Raw genomic sequence first — 23,376 nt, forward strand, 5'->3', positions numbered from 1 at the left:
CTTGGATACTGACACTTGGTTTCTCCAATCCTATCTAGTAATAAACAAAACGAGATCACCAAACTCCACCTAAATGACTTATCATGTAAGAGGGGAAGAAGAGAGATCTGCCTTTGAAGAGTCTGGTGAATAATTTGTGTAAGTGTACAAACTCACTAGAATGAGGAGCCTAACCTGATCTTTATCACAGAATGGGTGCTTCAATCTACAGTAAATGCTACCAGAAATGCCTTAGACAGAGGAGCAATCAAGGAAAACAAAGGTACCAGCGAGCATTACAGAACTGCTTGCCCAAGAAGCAACGTGCTATTCAGGTATTCCTGCCAGCAAGCTCCTGGGCGCTGCCACTCATGTTTGACAAACTGATCCTGTGACTGGAGGGCGGTCCATCCATTGACCTATGTTTACAGAATTTATCTGTGGCCACAGCCAAATGCAAACTCTTAGTCTGAGTCACCCAAGATGTCTAGGAAGAGGAGGAAGCTATTGGCTTACCTGTGCTGGGAATCATTCTGGTCTGTAGATGGTATCGTCAAACACTCATCATGACCATGGAAGAGACGTACCACATGCCCACCAAGTAGGTATCCTAGTGAGAGAATTATATTCTACTATGAATTTATGGGAAGCTTAGTGATGAGAACACCATGTTTAAAAAGGGTAAATAAATTCGTGCAGGTCTGAGTCAGTTATGGAAAACACCAAGAAAGAAGCATTTGGAAAATGACAGATTCCACCAATTCTGGCCTCAGGAAGAAAAGAGAAGAAGTCAAAACAATTCTAACATAGAAAGCTAAATAGGATTTCAGAGATGACAAATCCAAAATCAAAATCAAAACGTAGGGTGAAAATAGTATCAACTCCTATTATTAAAAGGAAAATGACATGGCTACTGTGAGGAAGATAAGGATTTTCCAGTTGCTTGGGAATGAAAATACATCCAGCATAAAATTCTTAGATAGGTTCTTACAGTCTTGATGGATATATTTTGTGACAAAATCCCAACCAAATTGCAGTCACAATAAAGAAAGAGGATACTGGGAAGGACAGCAAACTGTTATTAAGAGCTGTCTTAGGAGAAGTTAGCTTTTGAATGCAGGTAACAGACACAGATCAAACCTGGATGCTCATCCCACAGCACTGAAGGGAGGCGAAAGGTCATTCCACAATCCCACAGTGAATGAGCCTCTATCAATAAGCACTTAGCTTTCAGCATAAGGAATCTCAACAGCCATGGAGTTCCGAGGTGTATGGGAAACAGTGAGCTTCAAGGACATGAAAACCCCTTTTGTTTTCAAATAAGTTCTGAGCCTTAACATACTAGGAGAGGGACACCAGTCTGAAATTTACCTTATACAAACAAATGGAATTTGTTATCACTTTGAATAAAAAATTCTCTAGACTAGTCTGTTCTCAGGAGACATATGGACTTAAGATGCTCATGCCTGCATCAGGACTTTAAAAAAAAAATCACACAATTAGATCACTTTAGGAGCTACCAAACTATTCTGGATGTTGAATTAACAGTAAGAATGAGAAATCATGCCAGAGGAGAAAGGGTTGTTTATCAGTGCATCTTGTACAAGGACAGTGTGATATTCCGAGTTCATTTTTTTTTTTTTTTGAAACCCAGTGAGGTAAGTTCTTCTTAAACTCCGCTCAAATATTCAGAAATCTTTTCCCAATTTTCCTCTACCTTACTAATAGTTCCAGTTGTATCCTTTTTTTTGCTTTAAAATAATTCAGGATATACTGTAGGGGATTTCTTAACAGGCAATTTATTTAGAAAAATTAAAACCTTCCATGATCATGCTCTTGATTCAACTCTGTCATCTCAGGTTGATGAGGCCATGCCCCCACTTGGATCCACTGTTTGCAGTCCTCAGCCTCTTCCAATCAATATTCTATTCACACAGAGAAAACCGCCAAGTGCTGGTATATCACAGCTCTTCCTAATTGAACTCTATCAGGGCAATATTCAGGAAAGAAGGGTCATGATGAGGATCACTTATGCTCTCATGGCTGAAGTGGGCGTCTCACCAGAGGATGCTGAGAGGGCAGTTTCTGCCCGTCCAGATGACTCCAGTGATGAGCTACCCAGGCACTCACCACTTCGATAAGAACCTTTTTGACATGATTTGCAAACACTTCTAAATTAATCTCCACAAGTCATCTGTTGAAACTGAGAAATAATTTTATTCCTACCGTGAAAATAAAAAATTTAACACGGAGAAGATTCATTCAAACCTTCCTTGGGGAAGATTGAAACCCAGAGCTTCTTGATTCCTGATAGAAAGGGAATGACAACAGACTCAAGGTGGTGGATTAGTTTTCATGTAAAAGAAGAGGGCTAAACATAGCCTGCCTTTTAAAAGCCTTCCACAAGTTGCTGAAAGAGTTAAAAATCTGTCATGTCTTGACTATTCAGCTTTGTTCTGATGCCTTCTGAAACTGGGGCAGTGCCTTGACACCTTTCGTTTTCCCTCTATTTTCAAACATCTTGTAGAATGTCTTTCCTAGTTTGAAATGAGTGGGCTCAGGATTAAAAATCTGGTTAAAGCCCCAGTATACGTATTTTTAAAAATTCTGATCTTGCTGTAAAGTGCTAGAATATAATATGGTTAACCTATTGGTCAATGGCATTTGATTATTCTGCTCAGCTGTGACTTTACCCATGAGTAAGGTAAGGCCAGTATATTTGTTCTATAACTTGAAAGGTGCATTGACTCTGCCTGGCTTCAAGAAATAGGATATGTTGAACAAACTTTGATGATCTTATTTCTACGGGAAAAATAAAATACTGAGAAAATTTTATTATTAAATGGCCCTCCATAAATACAGGTAAACACATGGAGAGAGTCCTTCTTCCACCTGTACAGAGAGATGCACTGGGGAGAAATAGCAACAGCATCGACCTCTTGAAAAATAAGCTCCTGTAAGGCTGAAGTTGCTGAGGCCTATACACTTATAATGAGTAATCATAAATGAAAATGAAAAGTCAGTGGGAGAGGGAGTGTCTATCCAAATCCTGCATGCATATAGCACTAAAGCAATGGTGGGCTCTAAAGGATTAAAAGGTATTGTCAGGAACACCCCCACATAATCAGAAATCAGGGCAGAAAATAAGCCACCCCCACATCAGAGAATGACATTCTGGTGAACTAAAATAATGCTAGCTGTGTAGCAAGACATTAGGCAGGAGCTGGGAAGCAGCAGAAAATGTCAATATATACAGCTCAAGACAGACTGGAAGGCTGAGGGCTGAATGCATGTAAAAGAGCACACCTTCTTCAATGCTACTTCCTGAGCACGTAGGGTGTACATTCCAGAGTGTTTGCATAAAAGAGGCGTCCACTTGTATGTTCCCATTTGATACTGAGAGATGCTGCAGCAGAAACAGAAATGAGACATGCTTTAAATCACCAGGCCAGTCCTGACAGAAGCAGCTCACCTAGAATCTCAAGGATTGAATTAAAGAGTCTCACTGTCCTCAGACTCTTTCCACATAGCCTGTGGGAGGCTGCTCTACCCCATCTAGAAGCAGCTTCAAAGTGGGACACTTTATTCAGGGAGGAGGACGTTTCAGCTACAGAAGTGGCAGACAAGTGTTGACTTCATCCCCTTAGCTGGATCCCTAATTCAACAGGAAGTCACAAAATGTCTCCTCTTGTTAGGAGAAGGGAATTCACAAATGGCAAAAATGACTCCCAACTTTTGGCCTAGGCAAAGTGAAATCTGCCCACAGGATTGGTGCTGAGAAGATTGAAAGCTTATCTTATCTCTGACGCTCCTCTGATATTTGGACACCTGAGGGCTTGATGTCAGTGACACCCAGCACCCAATCCCCAGGTGCAAAATCTCACCTGCACCTTTCAACCCTTGTGATATCCCACTCACCAAAACATTTTAAATTCTCCATTTTTCCAACATAAGCTTATTTTCCTCTATCCCGTTCTTTTTGGCTTGTTCTTTACTGGATAAGAGCTGAAAGCCATGTGAGAAATTTGTGGTTAAAGGTAGCTAACGTATAACTGATTTTCTTAGGAAGTGCCTGTGGCACTTTAGCAGGGTTGCTGAGCACAGTGCCTTAATCTGAAAGGACAACTAACAGTTAAGTTCCAGCCCCATGATAACATGGGCAGGGGAGAGAACTAACCACCTACCTCTCCAGTATACTGTGCAAAGGATTCTTATCCCACCCAACCTATTGTAGCTCAGTTCACTTTGGCCATTAGTTCCTAAAAGAAAATATTCTGAAAATGAAAAGATGACTGTTAGGAGGTACTTACAAGGTATCTTTCAGAGGACACGCTGACAAGGATGAGGTCATCACCAATTCGAACTTTCTCTCCCTCGGATCTCTGTTTGGAAGCGGGATGTATGGTCCACCAACAGGCTTCTCCTACATAAATGCTCCTTGAATTAGTCATTGTTTCATGGAATCCAGCCCCTAATTCTGTCCCTGTTCTCCTTTCTTCTGGTAACAATCCATTAAGAGCATTTGCACACACATATACTGCTCCAGGCTTCAATCTCTAGCCCCATAGCCACTTGACTATGTCTATCACTTTTGTTTTCTCGAGTGACAGAAAGAGTGTTTGGAAGAGAGTATTGGAGGCCAGAAACTATCGAAGCCTTTGAGTATTTTTAATACATATAGAAACATGCATTCTTCACAGGCACTAGAAATCTTTAAGAATTGACTTCACTGGTCTACTGACTACTTACACACTTTTATCTCTGCCATGCTTTCCATGAAACTCTACTAAATCAAGAGTGATTCTACTAAAAAATCAGAGATTTTCAAAAGGCCTAAATCTACAAAGACCAGGACAGCAGGTGAAAAGTTGATACCAAAGAAGAGAATGGACAATTTGGAAAAAGGAAAGCAGATAGATGCTTTTAGTGAAGAGAAAGCTAAAACCCAATTCTTTACAAAAGTAAGAAAATGGAGGAAAAGTTGATCTCAAGAAATAAAGCCATCCCTCTACATCTTTCCCAGAAAGTCTCTGGAACTAGAGGTAAGTTACTTATAAAGGTAGCAGTGGAAGATGGAGTTAAAAATAGAATTGACTAAAAGCTATTTAGGAACTTTTATCTCCTGGTATCCTTTTTCTGTTCCCTGCACAGCCAGCTGAGTCCTCCTCCTCTACTACCCTCCAGAAGATTAGGAGTTAAATCGACGGAATGACCAACCATCAAAGTTCTGGTTTTGTAATACCAAGCGCTGTCAAACAAGAAAGTGAAAAGTATTGCTAAAAATAGAGAATCATTAGAGTTCTATGCCCTGATTAGTAAAACCCCAGCTCCGTTCCCCTCTGCCTCCATTCCTCACACACTAGCTGGGTTGCCAAATCTCCCCTCCCCTCAAATTTAAGGATTCCTCTTTAGAGAAGCCAAGCTACCCAAGATAAAACCTACTGCTGTGTTGGCATCTCCAGTGAGATGCCTAGTCCATGCCAGATTAGCCAAAAGTAAGGCTTAACAGATGGCAAGCCACAGTCACACACACTCAGGGTGTCTGGTCAGCTTCTACTGCCTTGATCTAAACATGAATGGCAACCAAGGATTGCCCAACATCTGAGCCAAGTCACTAACTTGAATGGCAAGAACATAACAGTGGGGAAAGAGAGTTGCAAAGATTATGGACAGCCAAAGAACAAAACAGTGGGGAAAGAGAGAAAACAAAGATTATGGAGAGCCAAAGAACAAAACAGTGGTGAAAGAGAGAAAGCAAAGATTATGGAGAGCCAAAGAAAACTTTTTAAAAGTCATATATTTAGTAATCTCAGAGAGGTAAGAAAAAATTACATTCATAAAGTAGCAATGAAAGTTCCATGAATGATCCCTTGGGAGAAAAATTCTTTGATTCTGAAAGAGAGATTAAGAAACAAAAGGGTTATAGGATCAAGTTGAAAAAATGTCTCCCCAAAAGAATGAATAGAAATGGATTAAAAATAGGAGTGAAGAGAAAATTAGAAAACCAATCTAGAGGATTTCCAGAAAGCATGAACCAAGAAAACAAAGTCAGGAATTAGCAAAGAAATAGTATTGAACTTTTCCCAAAGCTGGAAGACAAGCATTCAGATCGAAAAGGCCCACAGATTCCCTAGCGCAGTGAAGACAGACCCACACCAGGGTCCATTCTCGGGAGACTTGGAACAAAGATGGAGTCCTAGAAAATAAAGCAAACAATTTTTTTTCCCTTTTCTCAAAAAGTCTAAAGTCATTTTATCAATGTAAAAAGAATGGACATACAGGACTTTTCTGGTTACATGCTCTAAGACTGACAGCTGGTTTATATTTAGAGGCCAACTTATAATCAGTGACTGTGCCTCTTCACACATTTTGTAATTGTTAGCAAAAGTTGACAACACCTTAAAGGAAATTATATTTTAAGAATAACACTTTAGCTAAAAGCAAAGCAACCTCATTTCAAATGCAAATATAATCTTATTTTAAGGGAAAAAATACAATGGGCAGAGGCAGGCCCACTCTCCTACTCTGTACAAAAATGAGAAGTAGAGAGATAGAGGTTTTCCTCGGGAATTCTCAGACACCCCTGTGTGTAATACCGAGACGGCAGGTGCACCTGGTTTAAACTCTTCATTTTTTTTTCCTCTAGATATCTGGAAAATCAGTCAATTTGGGTCATTCCCTTATGAACTGACACAGTTTTGTGACAATGGCATGGACTTTTGTCCTTTGACTAGCCAACAATGGCATCTCCCCTCCTATTTGGGAGAAATGTCATGATATTAAAGACTGTACTCAATTTAGACTCTTCCTGTAGTGTGATCTAGGATGTTTTCTCTTCTCTAGACTCTATTTGTTACTGTCCATTTTCCAAGCCTTGGGTTTCTACTTTACTATTTTTTTAAAGATTTTATTTATTCATGAGAGACACAGAGGGAGAGGCAGAAACACAGGCAGAGGGAGAAGCTGGCTCCACGCAAGGAGCCTCATGTGGGACTCAATCCCGGGTCTCCAGGATCACACCCTGGGCTGAAGGCGGCGCTATACCGCTGAGCCATCTGGGCTGCCTGGGTTTCTACTTTAAACAGGTTCTACCCAACGGTCTCCCAGTAAATTCTCATTCTGCTTGAGTGAACCTGAATTAGTTTCTGCCATTTGCAACCAAGAATCTTGATTGACATGTAGCTTAACCTGTAAATGGAGCACAAATTCCATATACATTGCTCTTGATGGATGGTCAGATTACCTATGAATAGTCCCAGCCACAGAGAGCACCCAACACCCCAAGACCAGCTGTTACTCTGTTGGATAACTGCAGATATTACAAAGTGGTTTTCTTCATTGAGGGGAACTATGCCTCCTTTCAACTTCTATTCATTGCTCCATGGGTCTATGCAGCGACCACAGCAAGTCAGACCTTCCTTTGGTATCATAACTTAAGTATATGTAGTTATATTGGTCTCTGTTCTTCGTTTCTGGTTTCCAGGGAGAACCTGCATCATCCTGGTCACCATCTTTCTTAGGATCCACCTCCTAACTGTCAATATTTTTGACTGAACTCAAAATAAAATGCAATAAAGCCAACATTTCCCGAAGTATATGACTGCAGTGAAAGCATTATGTTCTCCTTCACTCATAGTTCCTATGTCTCTATCACACATTGTTTCTTATTCTCCTAAATTTTACTAGACCTCTCTCTTGACCTCACTGGTTGGTTGGCTTGGAATCCCAAATGAAGAACATACTCAGTATCCTTAAGCCCTTCGCCCGAGACCCCCTGTTAGCAGGAGAACTGGGAATGTGGACTTACCTGTAGCATGTTCCCGTAGACCTACATCAAAGGCAAGTTTATCTGTCTGGGATCTTGATGTGGTCAAACAAGTTAGATACTGTGAAACAAAAACAGATGCTAGTGAAGTCACATGCTTCCATCAGGTCCTGGCACCTCATTCACTAGTTGGTTTCCAGTTGTCAATTGCGACACTGAGCTATTGAATAAAGGACTTATTCATTGTATTTAGTGGTATATGACACCTTTGAAATATACCTTTATAGTATATTTAAAATCTCAAAGATGTTCTTATCTGATGACCCAGGGATTTAACTTCTAGGACTATATGCTACAAAAATAAGTTTGAAATTAGTATCTTGGCATATTTAATAATATGCTTTAGTTCAAAGATACCAAGGGACTTTTAAATTGGAGACAAGATAAATGGAATATATACAACCAATAATAATGGAAAGGCTGATAAATGTTGGCATTTCATTTTATGAAATAAGTTGCCATTAAGAGTTTATCAAGAGTGTGTCACAGCATGGAACATACACAACATAGCACATCTGCACAGGTAATAGGTATGCAAAATTTAAATGCCTGGCCACTAGGCTAAAAGGAATTACACCAAACTGATAACTGAAGTTGTCTTTGGACAGTGGGAAGGACCATGATGACTTCTCTCACTTATATTTATTTTGTTTTCCAAACTTCCTATGAGTGTCTAGGCTTTTTTTTTTTTTTTTTGCCCCCTAATTATAAAAATACATGTGCATAAAAAAAAATACATGTGCATGTAAAACTTAACAATGATATTTAAAATAATTTATAATGGGGGGGAGGAAAAAACCCATGGCCTGTTCCTTGCCTCCTTTACTGACAGGCACAGTGGCTGGTTTTGGAATTAGACTGGCTGGTAGATAAGCACTTAGAATGTACTTTCTGAATTCTACTTTTACTTCTCTGCAACAGGAAAATGGAAAATCATTGCATTGTCCAAAGTCATATTTCACCAGATTCAGTCTCAGAGCTGCTCCTAGAAAGAACTACCTAGTATAGAGTTTATGTTAAGCATGAGTTGGATTTTTGGGAGACGGGGGACAGTAAATCTAATATTAACTAACATAATCCTTCAGCTCTCTACCATGCTGTTAGCCTGAGTTTTCAAATGCATAAGTGTGCCGTTTGAAGTTTCGTTTAGGTCTATTTAGATAGGAGAAAAGAAGTATTAAGGGTTGATTTACTTCATGGATAAGCACTGGGTTCTGAAAAATACACAATCACTTCTCAATTCTAGACATCAGGATACAAAGTTTCCCACTTTCTAAACGCCCCTATCTCCCGCTCCAGTAACCTTCCATTTGGTCACATTTGTTCTGTGTCCTTTGCCATGAAAGACTACAACAGATGAATGTTCAGGCTGAAAAGGTCAACTTCTTACCAGTTCTAAGGAAAAAAAAAAGCTGCAATAAATAAATTATTTAAGAGGAAGCTGCTGCTCCAGTTGCAAATGTGACAGTTCAAGCTTCGAGATGAACTTTGCAGCATGCTGCAGGTGTAAACGTGTGAAGATGAAGTCTTGAATTAATGTAACATTTTCCACTAGGGCCAGACAAAGACGACAAGCCTTCCTCACACTGAGAGCAAGTGACGATGACAGATGCAGGGACAGGAGCAAACATGATGAGAGCTGGCACGTCTTAGGCTTGATTGGGATCACGATATTCTCCTTACTACATCCTGCCAAAGATCTACAGCATCTGTATTTTCACAAATTGTACTGGCCTAAAACTTGAACAATTTTCCTCAACTTGCATTGGGTTATCCCCATTTTGGTTCTAGAACCCTAATTACTTAAGCCTGATGAGCTTTCTGTGACTGCCCTGGTTCCTTATCTTCCTACTGCCTCTGGATTAACAGGATACCTTCTAGTTATATCCCAGGCCTAGCAGCAGTGGATACCATCCCATTTCCTATAGCTAGTAAAAGAGTTGACATTTCACAAAAATCTTGTTTGATTTTTTCTCTCCTATCCTGGTTATCCTTGTAGGCTCAGGAAATCAGCTATTTCATGGTTTATTTCTTCATCAATTCAACAAGTATTTGTTGAGCATCTAGGATGTCAAGGCACTGTCCTTGGTAGGCTCAGGTTTAGTTAAATTAAAAACAAGAGACACGGGGTGGAGAGGAAGACGGTCAGACGTTAAGCGAATACAAGAGTGCAATCGTGTGAAAGAAATGGGAAGCCCATGTGTTCTGATGGTTCACATTCCAAGTGACCCGGCTGTTCCCGTAACCTGGCCACTGGCTGGCTTCCCGCTTCCCGCTTCCCGCCGCCCCCCGTCCCCGCCCGCGCGGGCCCAGGGGCTTACCATGCCGCTGAAGGAGTGCCGCAGGAGGACCGCGTGGCCGTGCAGCAGCGTCCGGTGGCCCCCGCCTTGGGCCGCCTGCGGGGAGGGACGGGCACGCTGTCAGCCGGGCCGCGCGTGGCCCCTCTGACAGCAAAGCAGGGCGGGCCCTAGGGAGGACAGGCCACAAGGGAAAGACCACTGCAAAGCTCCCAAAGAATTCATTCGAGAAGCGAGTGGCCAGCCTAGGGGCGTGGGGAGACTCGTGACTACAGCCATGCAGCATCCTCGGGAGCGGGCTGTGGGGCCACACTGCGTCTGGGACACCCCCAGATGCCGCAGGTGCCGCTTACCTTCCTTTGAAACTTCTCAGAAGCGTTCAGAGTGAGAGAGAGAAACAAATGTGACAGGACTCTAGCCTAGTGACAGAAAGCAGCCCGGGGGTGGGGGCCCACGGTCACAGCCTGTTCCCTCAAGATGCTCGGCCTCCTGCCCCACCACTTACACGGCTCCCACCTACCCGGGCTTCACCTTCCAGCTCAGAACCCAGGACTCTCAAAGGGCAACCGGTGAGGCCCCTGCAGACTCCTAAGCGGTGTTGGGGGCCCATCCCGGCCCCTTCTCTGCCTCCTCAGGCAGCCCCACCCTGGCTGTTCACCGGGTGGCAGGCCCAACCAGGAGGGGCGGCCTGACAGAAAGCCACCGTATCTGTCCCTCTCTCCCTCAGTCTGCACACTGTCACCATCGGAACTGAACAGCGCACAGTAGGAGGCTGTTACCTATTGTAGCTGCCCCCCAGTTAGTAATACGGGAAAACTGAGATCTACAAGAAATCACAGCATTTTTTGGCATCGACTTTTTCAATTTCTACCTGAATCTCTTTCTATCCTGCTACCCTTCCCTCAGAGACGGTCACACGGTATTGATCGCACAGCCCTCTTAGGAAAAAAAAAAAATATTTAAGCACAGGAGCCTCCATCCCTAAATATGCACAAAAAGCATCCAAAGTCTGAGAAGAAAAATCAATCATAGAAATTCTAACAATTCCCTCTATACGCCAAGGGCACCTGTTAGGTACCTCATTTTATTTCAATCTGCAGACCAGCGGCCCCAGGGGCTGGCCTGAGCTGCTGCTTCTCTCCTGCACCTGCCCACCGCCCTCTGTCCCTCGGAACAATGAGCGACGAAGGGGAAAGCCGGTGTGGAGAGAAGGCACAGGTCTGAATAACAAGGCCTAGGGTAATTTTATTTCAACTCTATTTAGATTTAAAAAATTGCCTTGTCAAAGAGATCATTTTTCACGTCATACCAGGAGCCTAAAGAAAGGAAAAGTGATAGACTTGGTGTCATGTTTTTTAAAAAGCTGATAACCGTTTATCAATGTGGCTGTACTTTCCTCCCAGCGATGGAGATATTCAAGAGCTCCTGAGACTTCACTAGGATGCAGGAGTTAAATGTTCTTTGTCCCCTTTCTGCATTTCTTGAAATCATTCGATCTGACTTCAGCTGCTGTATTTACAAACATGTCAACAGCTATGTTAAAATTAGCCAGACCGAGTGACTTTTACAGCGTCAGTCTGATTATTTTCCCTGCACATCTGCGATATCCTAAGTTAACTGGCAGCGCACGACAGCCTAGGTGCGGGTGTGTACTCCCAGACCAGGCCTGCGTCTCATCTGTCCCAGCGTGAACCATGGGTCACACCCTCGCCTTTGTGCCCATCAACGCAGCGAGTAATCTTAAAAGGAGTCAAGCGTTGCTGGCCACACAAGGTGGCACAGGAGAGCTCGTGCCCCTCCTCTTCTCTGGCACCGCTGCAACCGTCTCCTGGCTCTCATGTCCTTTGTCATGGTGCCGACAGAAAAGTAGAGAGGCTACGTGCAGGTGCCCCACTGGGACTGAATGGGACAGCGGGGTGCAGAACCCTGCAGAACCCGAGAGGCTTCACATCCTGCCTCTTCCCTCCACTAGGGCAGTGCCTCTGTGCTGGTGGCACACCCGCGGGCTAGAGCAAAAGCCCTGGACCTGGCTCTGTAGCACTTGCTTCACTGGGCTCGGGAGGAGCTTGGGAACTGGCATTTCTGTCAAACTCCAGGGCACAGGACTCCAATGTTGCTGGCCCAGTGATGACACCTCGGGAGCCACTGCCTCAGGGATGATGCGACATCAGTGCCTGGAAGAGTAAGGAGCTTTCTCTGCAGAAGCTTCGGTGATCACCATCCTGGGGAGCTCTTCTGGGCACATACCACACAGAGGTGCTTTAGGTGACTTTACAACTCATCCTCATGGCTCTACTAAGTGGGAATGATTCCCTCCATTTATAATGTGAGGAATTTGAAGTTCAAAGAGGGATGTGGAGGTTGGGCGGGAGGAGGGGAAGCAGACTTCCAGTTAACTCCAGAACCGAGCTCATCTCTCTCTCGTTTCTGTATTGTATTCATTCACCTACTGTGTACAAAACCAGTGTACAAAGTAAGCAGGGCAGCAGGACAGGGAGCTACCTCCTCTGCTCCTAGAGGAAGGTGAATTGCTACAGCTGAGATTCAGTGAGCACCGAGCATACAGCAGGCACCAAACTAGGCAAAGTGCTCTATGCGAACGATCTCGTCTTATACTTGTGGTTAGTGCTGTGACGTATCTACAGTAGTTCTCTCCGTTTAACAGCAATGCACATGGAGGCTCAAAGACGTCACATAATGTGCACAAAGTCACACAGGCTCCAAGTGCACAGTCGGGATCTAACCATATGCTGTGTCTCCCTCCTGGTAGTCTGGTCTACAAAGACTTATGTATAAAACAACAACAACCTTGCTACAAATAGGAGACCATCTTCCTGTTAAAAGAGGTAAAGAGCATTGGGATAGGCCAGGAAAGTGTTGAGGAACGGCTTTATGGATAAGGTTGTTATCCTGACAGGTGGGAGGGTTGAGGACCAATGATGGTAGGAGAGAGGAGCCCACAGGAGCAAAGGCCTGGAGCTGGAGAGCACGAAGTGCACATGGGGACTCGCGGAGTTTTCTTTTCTTTTCTTTTCTTTTCTTTTCTTTTCTTTTCTTTTCTTTTCTTTTCTTTTCTCTTTTCTTTTCTTTTTTTTTCTTTTCTTTTCTTTTCTTTTCTTTTCTTTTCTTTTCTTTTCTTTTCTTTTCCACTGAGTTTTCACAACTGGCGCTGAGGGCGGATGAAATGGGAGGGAACGTCTGGGGAAAAGTCAGGGCACAAGCGCAGGGCAGTCTGGTTACAAAGGGGCACAACGGGCTGCTCACAGTGAACGGGACCCTGCTGTAGGTTTGGTCGGTTTGATTTTTCTTACTGAAGCAGGTTCTTTTCTTTCAGATTTTATTTATTTATGAGAGAGAGAGAGAGAGGCAGACACACAAGCAGGGGGAGAAGCAGGCTCCATGCAGCTTCTCCCCCTGCCGGGAGCCTGATGCGGGACTCGATCCCAGGATCCCGGCTGGGGTCATCGCCTGAGCTGAAGGCAGACACTCAACCACAGAACCCCCCAGGGTCCCTAAAGCAGGTTCTTTTTTAAAGGCGTGTCTTTTAACATACGTTTGGCAGATGACCCTGAGTGCACAATGTGGAAGAGCTAGAGGCGTCAAACCCTCGGCACAGAACTGATGGTTCTTTCAGTTTCCATGACAACATGGGAAGATGGACCACAAACCTTGGTGTCGTCCTTCCCTCCCTCTCTCTCCGCCATGCCCCACAGTCGAGCCGGAGCACCTCTGTGCCATCTCTGGAATACATCCTGCCCCCAGGGGTTCAGTGGCCCCCTGCCACCGGTGGCATCCCCGCTCCCCACGCCCTATTGTGGTGGGACCCGCATGGCAGCTGTAGCCACCCTGTCACAGCGGCCAGCCACACGGAAGGGCTTTCTAGTTGGGCTTGCCCCGCTGTCACCCGACTTGGCGAGGCCCTCACCGTGGCCTCTGAGACCCGGCTTCAGGACCCGGCAATCTCTCTCTGCGAGAGGCCAGACAGTATTTTAGGGTTTCTGGGATACGCGTGGTCTCCTTCATATGGTCTTTTTTTTTTTTTTTTTATTCCAGACAGCTTTTTCAAGACTTTAAAACTGTTCTTTCTTAGAGCAAGCCCCTGCCTGGAGATGGCCACTGGACCCGGCTGCTGGGCCCCACTGTCCTGGGGTGGGTGCCCTTCCCTCCGAAGGTGTCACCTACCACCGGTGCGCTCCCCCACCCCACCTCTGTTCGGCCTCCCAGGCCTCCCTCTAATTCAGGCTGCAAGGCTCCCTCCTGCCACAGGGCTTTGACACACAGGCTCCCCCCACCCAGAATGCTCTTCCTCCTGCATCCTCAAGACCTCTGCCCAGCATTCAGTTCCGAGCTCCCAAATCTCACTAGAGGAGCATTCTCTGATCACCCCTTCTAAAAGAAAAACCACCCTTGCTCCATCACAGTTTGCTGCTATATCATTTCTTGAGATATTTGTTATTAGCTGATGTGAATCCATGTTATTTTTGATACGTACCCATCCTCTGCCACTCCCAAGGATGTAAGCTTCAGGAGTCTGTGGTGTCCCCTGCCATGTCAGCACCACCTTTATCGGTGCCTGGCAAGGAGGAGGCACCCGTGTGCATCTTTCCCGAATGGATAAATAATAATCACACAAAGTGGTTCTTTTATTTCCCTTCTACGGATGGAAAAAAGAGAAACTTCCCCATCATCGGCTTGTAGGCAGTGAGCTTGGATTTGAGCCCGGGTCAAACTACACGTTCTACTAACTCTTTCCGCAATTTGACTTCAATAATGGAATAATATGCCGGGAAAGATGTGATCTGCTATACAGAGCACTGCGCGGTCCCGGTGATAGGGGACCCCAGGCCCCAGGACGGCGCGGCCTCTTCGGGATGGCAGTCCTGTGTTGCCGCAAGTGACCTCCACTGTCATCAGGAGCAGGAGGACCTTGTTTGGTGCCACCTCCCAGGACAGGGTAGGCACAGCTAGGCTGGCAAAAGCACCCTGATGCCATGTCCAGAGGAAAAAATGTTCCTCTAGCTTCTTAATTCGATCATCTTGCCTGTAACGTTAAAGTTAATTCCACCATGGACTTTCCATGTGATGGTTAGTTACCAGAAGACAGTGCCTCCCAGGGAGGTAAACCTGAGATGGCAACCAACACTGGGTAACGGTGCTTTTCCCCAGACACAAGTAGGAATTTCAAGACTATGAGATCTCTAAGCTACCTTCCTTTATAACCTGGAACCCCAGTTCCTCTTTGGGGGTCCCAGACTCAGGGAGAGCTCTTTGGTGGAGGTAACATAATCCACGAAAGGCTTCAGGGGCCCCCTTCTGGGGAGAGCGTGAAGAGCATGAAATCACTTATTGGATGTGGCTGTGCATACTTTCATTTCCCTTTCCTTCCCTACCACACTTCTGTCCTACTCTTTCAGGCTATCAAAGAAAAAAAAGAAAGCCTTTCTAGAAGGTCACAGAGCAATATTCCCTGAGCATGGGAGAGGCCCTTTATATTGCCTAGGACAACTGCATTTCCTTCAATACAAGTGACAACCAATAATGATGCCATGTAAGTGCAACAAACAAACAAACAAACAAACAAAACCCAGTAACACCTAACAGTATGAACAAAAGCAGGTAACTCAATATTTTTAGTTAGAAAGCATACCCAAAGATTCTATTCATGACTGTTAAAAAAAAAAAATTCAAGTTTTAGGAATTGACTTAGATGAGTCAAACCCTCAGAATGAAACCACAAGCCTTTATTCTATAATATATAATTTGATTTGGTGGAATAGAAAGGTATACTTCATTACAGAATAAGAATACCAATATTTTTAAATTCTATTATTCTAAATTTAACTTACAGATTTAACACAGTTTAAATGAATATTCCAATAGGGTATTTTGGAAGCTAACAAAATTGCTATAAAAGCATTGAGGAAGATCCACAGGAAATATAAAAGATTCTGGATGGATAACAGAATTAAATATTTCATTTTAAAATTAAATTCTAGAACAACTGATATGTAATAGAATGGTCCACATTCTTTTACAGACCTACTACTTATCTATGCTTTGAAGTAACAGATGCACTCAAAGGACACAAAAAACAGATAAGATTGTACCAAGATCACCAAACTTCAGAACCCTGGAAACAACATTTAATGACTTGCAGAATACTTTGTGTCACTGTGACACATGGGTAAACATCTTGTCCAGATGTAAAAAAAAATACTAAAGCCTCAAGTAAAGAAAGAGGCAAAGGATATGAATAAATTATTCCTATCAGGAATAAGATTAAAACACATGGATGGGATTTTATCTCTTCTAGTAATGAAAGGAATGACAACTAAGGCAATTCTTATACAACATTTACATCGACCAAATTTGCGGAAAAAAAAAAAGGGAAAAAAACAATGGTGCCAGAGCTGCAATTTAGCTGGTGTGATCCTGTCCAAGGTGACGCTGAGTACAGCCTCCTGACATGGCAATGTGGTAACGTATAAAGAAGCCATAGAGAGGTCCATGACCTGTGCTATAGTCGTTCCACTTCCAGAACTAGTTCAAGAAAAGCAAAAAAGTACACACACTGTTGTGATAAGAGCATTAGAACGAAGGCAAATGAAACATCTGGCAAGGGCCTAAATATCCAACAGAAAACTGTTATCTAGTACATCATGGGATTTCTCAGGATGTTGTATCCTGCAGCCATTAAAGACGACAACCGAGGTGACCAGAATGCAAGATGCCTTCAGCTGTTAGGTATATGCAAGAACGGTAAGGAAATGTATAAAAATGAAATAGCCATTGGTTGGTTACAGAAGCATTGGAGACTTTTCCAAAATTTTAACACTACCATCACATAGTTTAAATAAAAAAAATTCATGTGTGTTGCGGGCAACCGCTGTTGCATGTGTTTGGAGAAGTGGGGTGCCCTAAAAGTGTTTTGTATATTTGTTAAAACTGCACTGCTTAAGGGTATCATTGGCTTGCCAGATTCCTCAGTAAATGCCTTTCCCTGCCTGAAGGGCTGATGGCAAAGCACAGCAGCATGCCTTCCTTTTGGCATTGATCCAGGGTCTAGCTCTTTCCTGATGGCAAGTATTAAGTGGAAACCCAGGGAGTCAACCTTTTTCCAAGACCCTCTAACCCCCTCCTAGTTCCCTCGGGCCTAGCTCCAGACTCCAGAGGAAGAAAATCTCTTGCCATAGAAATTCACTCCTGCTTGAATCCTCAACATGCTGGTTCTTCCAACTGCACTTTGAGGATCCTTCACCTTAGATCCCATCCTTGTTCCTAGACACTTGGTTTTTCTAGTCATCTAAATTCCCTTACTATGTGTGACATCCTGAAGAGCCCATGAAGGCCACCAAACACTTTTCTTGACCGCCTATTGTGGATCAGATACTCTACTCTCTGCTGGGTAACTGCCAAATCTAGCTTTTCCTGGGCTTCTCCCTCTTGGCATACAAAGACACTACAGAAGCACAAGGGACCATTTCTTTTAATTTGACACATTGATTTTCCATTTGGATTGGGATGGTTAATATGGATCTAAAATACATAGGGAGCCCAGACCAGTGGCTACAGAAAGCCACATGTTCAGGACAGAATCCCTTGAAGGGGTTTGGCCTGTAAGAAATCCTTCAAGTGAGTCTGGGGCAACTCAACCAGGGCAGTGCAATCCTTCAACTTAAATGTACTTGAAAGGAAGCCAAATTCTTGGGATTGTTTGGGGGCCTCTTGGGATATTGTTAAAAATGGAAATAATGAAATAGAAGTTTAATGAAGTTTAGGAAAGAGGAGGAAGAGGGTACCATCTGACAGCCCCACTTTCCCAAGTTCAGTGACCATGGCAGTCTCCTCAGCTGCCTTTGAAAAACAGGCCTGCGTGTCAGAAGCTGTGAGGTGCAACAGGACCCCCAAGAGAAACGGCTGGCTGAAAGCCTATGGCAGTCACTGCTCTTCTGCTAAGTGCTCTTGCAGCAAGGTAAGCAGGGAGGTGGGACTCTAGGGAACCCCATCTCCCATACTCTCAGTGTTTTCCCCTCTCTTCATCTCACATCACAGGCCTGAAGAACAGAACCCTCCAAGAGCTATGCCTAAAAACAGGCTATTCTCCGTTATTTCATTTTTTAAGTAGGGAGGATAATCAAAACCAACACTCCATCCCCAACACCTACCACCAATGCTGAATCTACCATTCCCACAGTCTAGAATTCATTCCATTCAGCCAACCTGCCCTCTTAAAAGCACCTCAAATTATTTGTCCTGGGTGGGAAGCCTCTGGCAATCTCATTTTTGTTCAGGTCATAACTTTCCCAGCCACGTGGAAGTATTTCAGTACAAAAAGATGAAAGGCCGCAGCCTGATTTGAGAAACTAAGTTCTGGGTCATGAGCATCATCTAAGGCTAGAAGCTGCACAGCAGGGAGGTATGCTGTTCCAGGAAAAAGCCCCTCCTACACTGATGTGGCCCAAATCTCACATGGGTTTTAGTAAATAAAATCCGAAAGATGGCTCAGGTGAGCTGGGGATTGCAGAGAAGCTTCTGTGGTGACCCAAAATTTCTTCTTCCTGTGAGCACTGAAACCCATGAAAGAAAAGAGTCCTTGCCTGGTACAGACTTAAACTCTGAACACCTAGCTGAAGACAACTGAGGAATCTCTCCTTTCAAGTCTCTAAAAATAAGTTTTTGATCCATGAGAATCTATGTAGACGTGTACAATCATTTCCTCTCCCCCCTCTCCAATCCATGCAGTTTGGGGAAAAAATCCAATTGCTTTGTGAGGTTCCCACCAGGGCCAGCATTTCACAAACACATGTGTCTGAAACAGGAGGATAAGCATTTTCCATGGAGGGGAAAGAACTGGCTGTTGGGATGCCTCCAAATTCAGCAGAGGGTCATTCTAGATACATCTGTGCTTTTCTTTGAACATAGATTTCCCAGGGAAACCTGACAGCCAGAATGGCAGCTCTAACACATGTTTCTTTTTATGGTATCTTTTAAGAGAACAAATTGACAGGAGATATTTGTCAGGGTAGTAATGACATTTAGATTGATGGCAAGTATACTTTGGAAAGAGGTGAAGCAACTATCTTTTTTCCTTTGAACTCATATTTCCCCCTTTGTCCCATAGAAGACTAACAGACTTCTAAGAATCTGACATTATCAACTTCATTCTTTACATAAAAGAACCCCAACTGTCAGATTTGTTTTCCAGTCCCTGCTCTGGTTTTTATTTGAACCACCCATGCTCATCACTCCTCTGACCTCTGATGAAACGGAGGACCCATGGCCACACAGGGTCAAGACTAAGCTCTCTGCCCAATCATGGCCTTTCATCCCAGCTAACGTACCCTGAATATTTTCTACCAAGCGTTTAACATCTGAAAGGTTAGATTACCTTGACATGAAAAATCAAACACTATATCTAATCTATTTCTCTAAGAAAAAAAACCTGTTCATTTTATGGATAATAAAATAGGAGTAAGTTTTTGTATCATAAAACCGCCATTGAATCCTACTGTGTGCAAACACTTTTACCCATGTGGGCTAAGAGGCTGAAAATGAAATCAATTCTATTTTGATCTTTGATCCTCCTTCCTTTCTTTCTCCTGTACTCCTTAACCTATTTTTTTCTCTCTTGTGAATGTCTTTTCATTTCCTGTACCAGCCCCAATTATGGTCTTGCTGGACAGAGACCAATTAATCCTGTTCTCTCTATATACATACAATATGCCCAGGGCCATATATCTGAGCAAAACACACACACACACACACACACACACACACACACACACACACTTTCCTTGAAGTATATGAAGTGGTCTTGGGTGGAGAAGCTGATTCTTAAGAGTTCCGTGTGTATATAGCCTGTGTAAGGATAGGAAGACAGGTGCCCCTAATACCTTCAATTTGTTCTGCTCTGAGAACAAGAGCACAAACCTTTTAAAATCTTATGGACTGATTCCAGACAAATAATCTTCAACCCAGCTAACTATTAGAATCACCAGTAAAACATTAAAAATGAAAACATAGCAAGTGAAACAAACAAAACCCCAAAAGCACAAAAAGACTGCGCCATTCCTTAAGATTCTCATTTGAGAATGAGAATGAGTGCAGGGGGCTGTGCTCTCAGGTGGCTTTGATGTACAGCCAGTCTTGATAATCACCCCTCTGGGACTCCTCAGCCACAGTGGAGCCTTCATCCAAGTAATTTATAGGATATTTACAGTCAGTGAGTACTTCTCTGTTCTCAGAACTGTCCTTCTGGGTCTGTGACTGATTTTCTTTTTAGCATTTCTCCAGAACCCCACTAAAGCAAAGAACAAATATGGTTGCTCCCCCTTGTCCTTGATAGCTTTGGTCAAACTAAAAACTGACTTTCTGTGCTTCTCTGAGTATTGCTGCCAACTCTGTGATAGGTGGAAAGACAAAAACCCCCACTGCAACATATGTGTGGTGAGTCCCACCACTGCCACCCCTAGACCGCCTCTCTTCACCATGTTGCAAAAATCAGTGCCACTCTCCCTGAACTTCCTCATCCATATTCTAGCCTTTCATCCCCACTAGCCTGGACTCCACCAGGCCTGGGAAAAAACAGAGTTTAAGGCAAAGAACAGAACAGGTGAGTAGAAAGGTCTTTTTCTTTTCTTCTCTTACTGCTGGGTCATTCTTCCCCCTAGTCAGTCACCTCTGCTCTGTTTTCACTCTGGCTTCTGTGCTTTATGGGTCCCCTGACCCAGAGGGTGCACTTCAACATTTTGCATTCTTATTGACAATGTTCACAATTTATGATTTTACAATTTAAAATTTTTATAATTTGTGATGTTTTACTTTTCCATGTCTGCAAGGTTGGTGTGTCTGAGAGATGCTCTGAATCATTCAACACTCGAGCAGTGATATCTACACGGCTTTCAAAAGCCCACCTTGCAGAGATCTAGCTTAGGTCTAAGTATCCTAGTCATCAATTAGCTCTCTGTCGAAGAGAAAAATAAAAGTGTTTTTTTGTTTGTTTTTTAAAAAGAATTCTTCTCTGTTGATCTGTGAATGGAAGCCAGGAAACAGATAGAGCAAGAACCATCAGATCTGTTTTTCTCCCCATTGTCCAGAGAGTAAATTCATCACACTGACACTGGAAGGATAACCTACTAAGAATGGCAGTAAAAACCCAACTTTCCTTGAGCTGCAAGAGCAGCTTTGTTGGGCAAGGGAAAAGGAGAGATATTAAAATTAGCAACAGTGATCTGTGAGAGGACAAGGGGAGCAGCTCAGAAACATGGAATACGGTTCACAATCTGAACCAAAAAAATAAAACTAAACTTCAGTTGGGCTGACATTTGCCTCCTTTGATGGCTGGAGGAAAACCAATCAATCATTTCCCAGTGGGGTTGGTAGTTACCATCAATGTAATGTGGTGACTTGGTGCTGAAAATAATATTACAAACAATGAATTGTCTGAAAAATAAAGAAAAAGGTCTCATTTTGGTACAATAGTACCAAAAATAATAAAAATAGGAATAAATTTAACCAAGGAGGTAGAAAGTTCTTTACACTGAGAAGTATAAGACATTGACACAAGGAACCAAAGATGATACAGACAGATGTAAAGGTATCCTGTGTTCATGGACTGGAAGAATATGTTGAAAATGTCTCTACAACCTGAAGTCATCTATAGAGTCAATGCAATCCCTATCAAGATTCCAATGCATTATTCACAGAAGTAGGAAAAAAACACCTAAAATTTATATGGAACCACAAAGACCCTATATAGCTAAAGCAATGCTGCTAGAGAACAAAGCAGTGGGCACAACACTTCATGATTTTAAGCTTTATTATAAAGACAAAGTAATCAAAACAGTACAGTACTGGCATAAAAACAGATATACATAGGCCAAAGGAACAGAATTGAAAGCTCAGAAATAAACTCACACATACACAGTCAACTAATACTTGTCAAGGAGCCAAGCATACTTGATGGAGAAAACACAGTCTGTTCAATTAATGATGTTGGAAAAAGTAGATATTTAAATGTAAAAGAACAAAACTGGACCTCTGTCTTACAACACTCACTAAAATAAACTCAAAATGGATTAAAGACTTAAATGTAAAACCTGAAACCATAAAAACTCCTAGAAGAAAACATAAGGGAAACTCTTTGCCATAGGTCCTGTCGGTGGATTTTTTTTGATATGACACCTAAAGCCCAAGCAGCAAAATAAAAAATAAGCGGGACTACATCAAACTAAAAATTTGCACAGCAGAAGACACAATCAACAACAAAGTGAAAAGGTAACCTAAAGAATGGAGAAAATATTAGTAAATCATGTAACTGATAAGGAATTAATATCCAAAATGTATAAAGAACTCAGACAACTCAATAGCAAAAAAACCTTAAATAATCTAATTAAAAAATAAGCAAAGGACCCAATTAGGCATCTTTCTAAAGACAACATGAAAATGGCCAACAGATAGATGAAAAGGTGTTTGACATCATAATCAGGAAAATGCAAATTAAAACCACAATAAGATGTCACCTCACACCTGTCAGAATGGCTATCATCCCCCTCCACCCCCCTCCCCCCACCAAACACACCCCACAAACAAACTCCAAGGAATAACAAATGCTAGCGAGGGTATGGAGAAAAGGAAACACTTGTGTACTATGGGTAGGAATGTAACTTGGTACACCCACTGTGGAAGCTCCTCAAAAAATTCAAAATAAAACCATTGCATGATTCAGCAATGCCACGTCTAGGTATCTAACCAAAATAAATGAAATTACTATGTTGAAGAAATATCTGCACCTGCACGTTCACCACATTATTTACAATAGTCCAGACATGAAAACAACCTAAGTGTCATTGACAGATGAATGGATCAAGGAGTTGTGGTGTTTACTATTCAGTCACAAAAAGAAGGAAATCCTGCCATTTGTGACAACATAGGTGGACCTTGAGGGAGGGCAATTAGACAAAGACAAAACTGTATAGTATCACTTTATATAGAATCTAAAAAGAGGCAAACTCATAGAAAAACAGATCAGATCTGTGGTTATCAGAAGTGGTAATTAGGTAAAGGTGGGCAAAGGGACAGACTTTCAGTTACGTGATAAATCAGATCTGAGGATGTCACATACAGCATCATGACTCTAGGTAACACTGCTGTATGGTACACTTGAAAGTATCTAAGAGAGTAAATCCTAAAAGTTCTCATCACAAAGCCAAAAAATTTTTTGTAACTATATGAGATGGCAGATATTAACTAAACTCACTGTAGTAATGATACCGT

General features: G+C 42.8%; 1 protein-coding gene across 1 annotated transcript in view; it reads right to left on the reverse strand.

Annotated features, from left to right (window-relative positions):
- RYR3 (ryanodine receptor 3) overlaps positions 1-23,376 on the reverse strand; it is a 513,451-nt gene that overhangs the window by 275,381 nt on the left and 214,694 nt on the right. Inside the window, exons 4-8 of the mRNA XM_077880434.1 lie at positions 10,126-10,200; positions 7,787-7,865; positions 4,290-4,402; positions 3,286-3,385; positions 496-589 (exon numbers count right to left, since the gene is read on the reverse strand). Of these exons, the coding sequence (XP_077736560.1) occupies positions 496-589; positions 3,286-3,385; positions 4,290-4,402; positions 7,787-7,865; positions 10,126-10,200 (461 nt within the window). The remainder of the gene's footprint in view (positions 1-495; positions 590-3,285; positions 3,386-4,289; positions 4,403-7,786; positions 7,866-10,125; positions 10,201-23,376) is intronic.

Source organism: Canis aureus, chromosome 32, assembly GCF_053574225.1.
Source record: "Canis aureus isolate CA01 chromosome 32, VMU_Caureus_v.1.0, whole genome shotgun sequence".
Classification (NCBI taxonomy): Eukaryota; Metazoa; Chordata; class Mammalia; order Carnivora; family Canidae; genus Canis; species Canis aureus.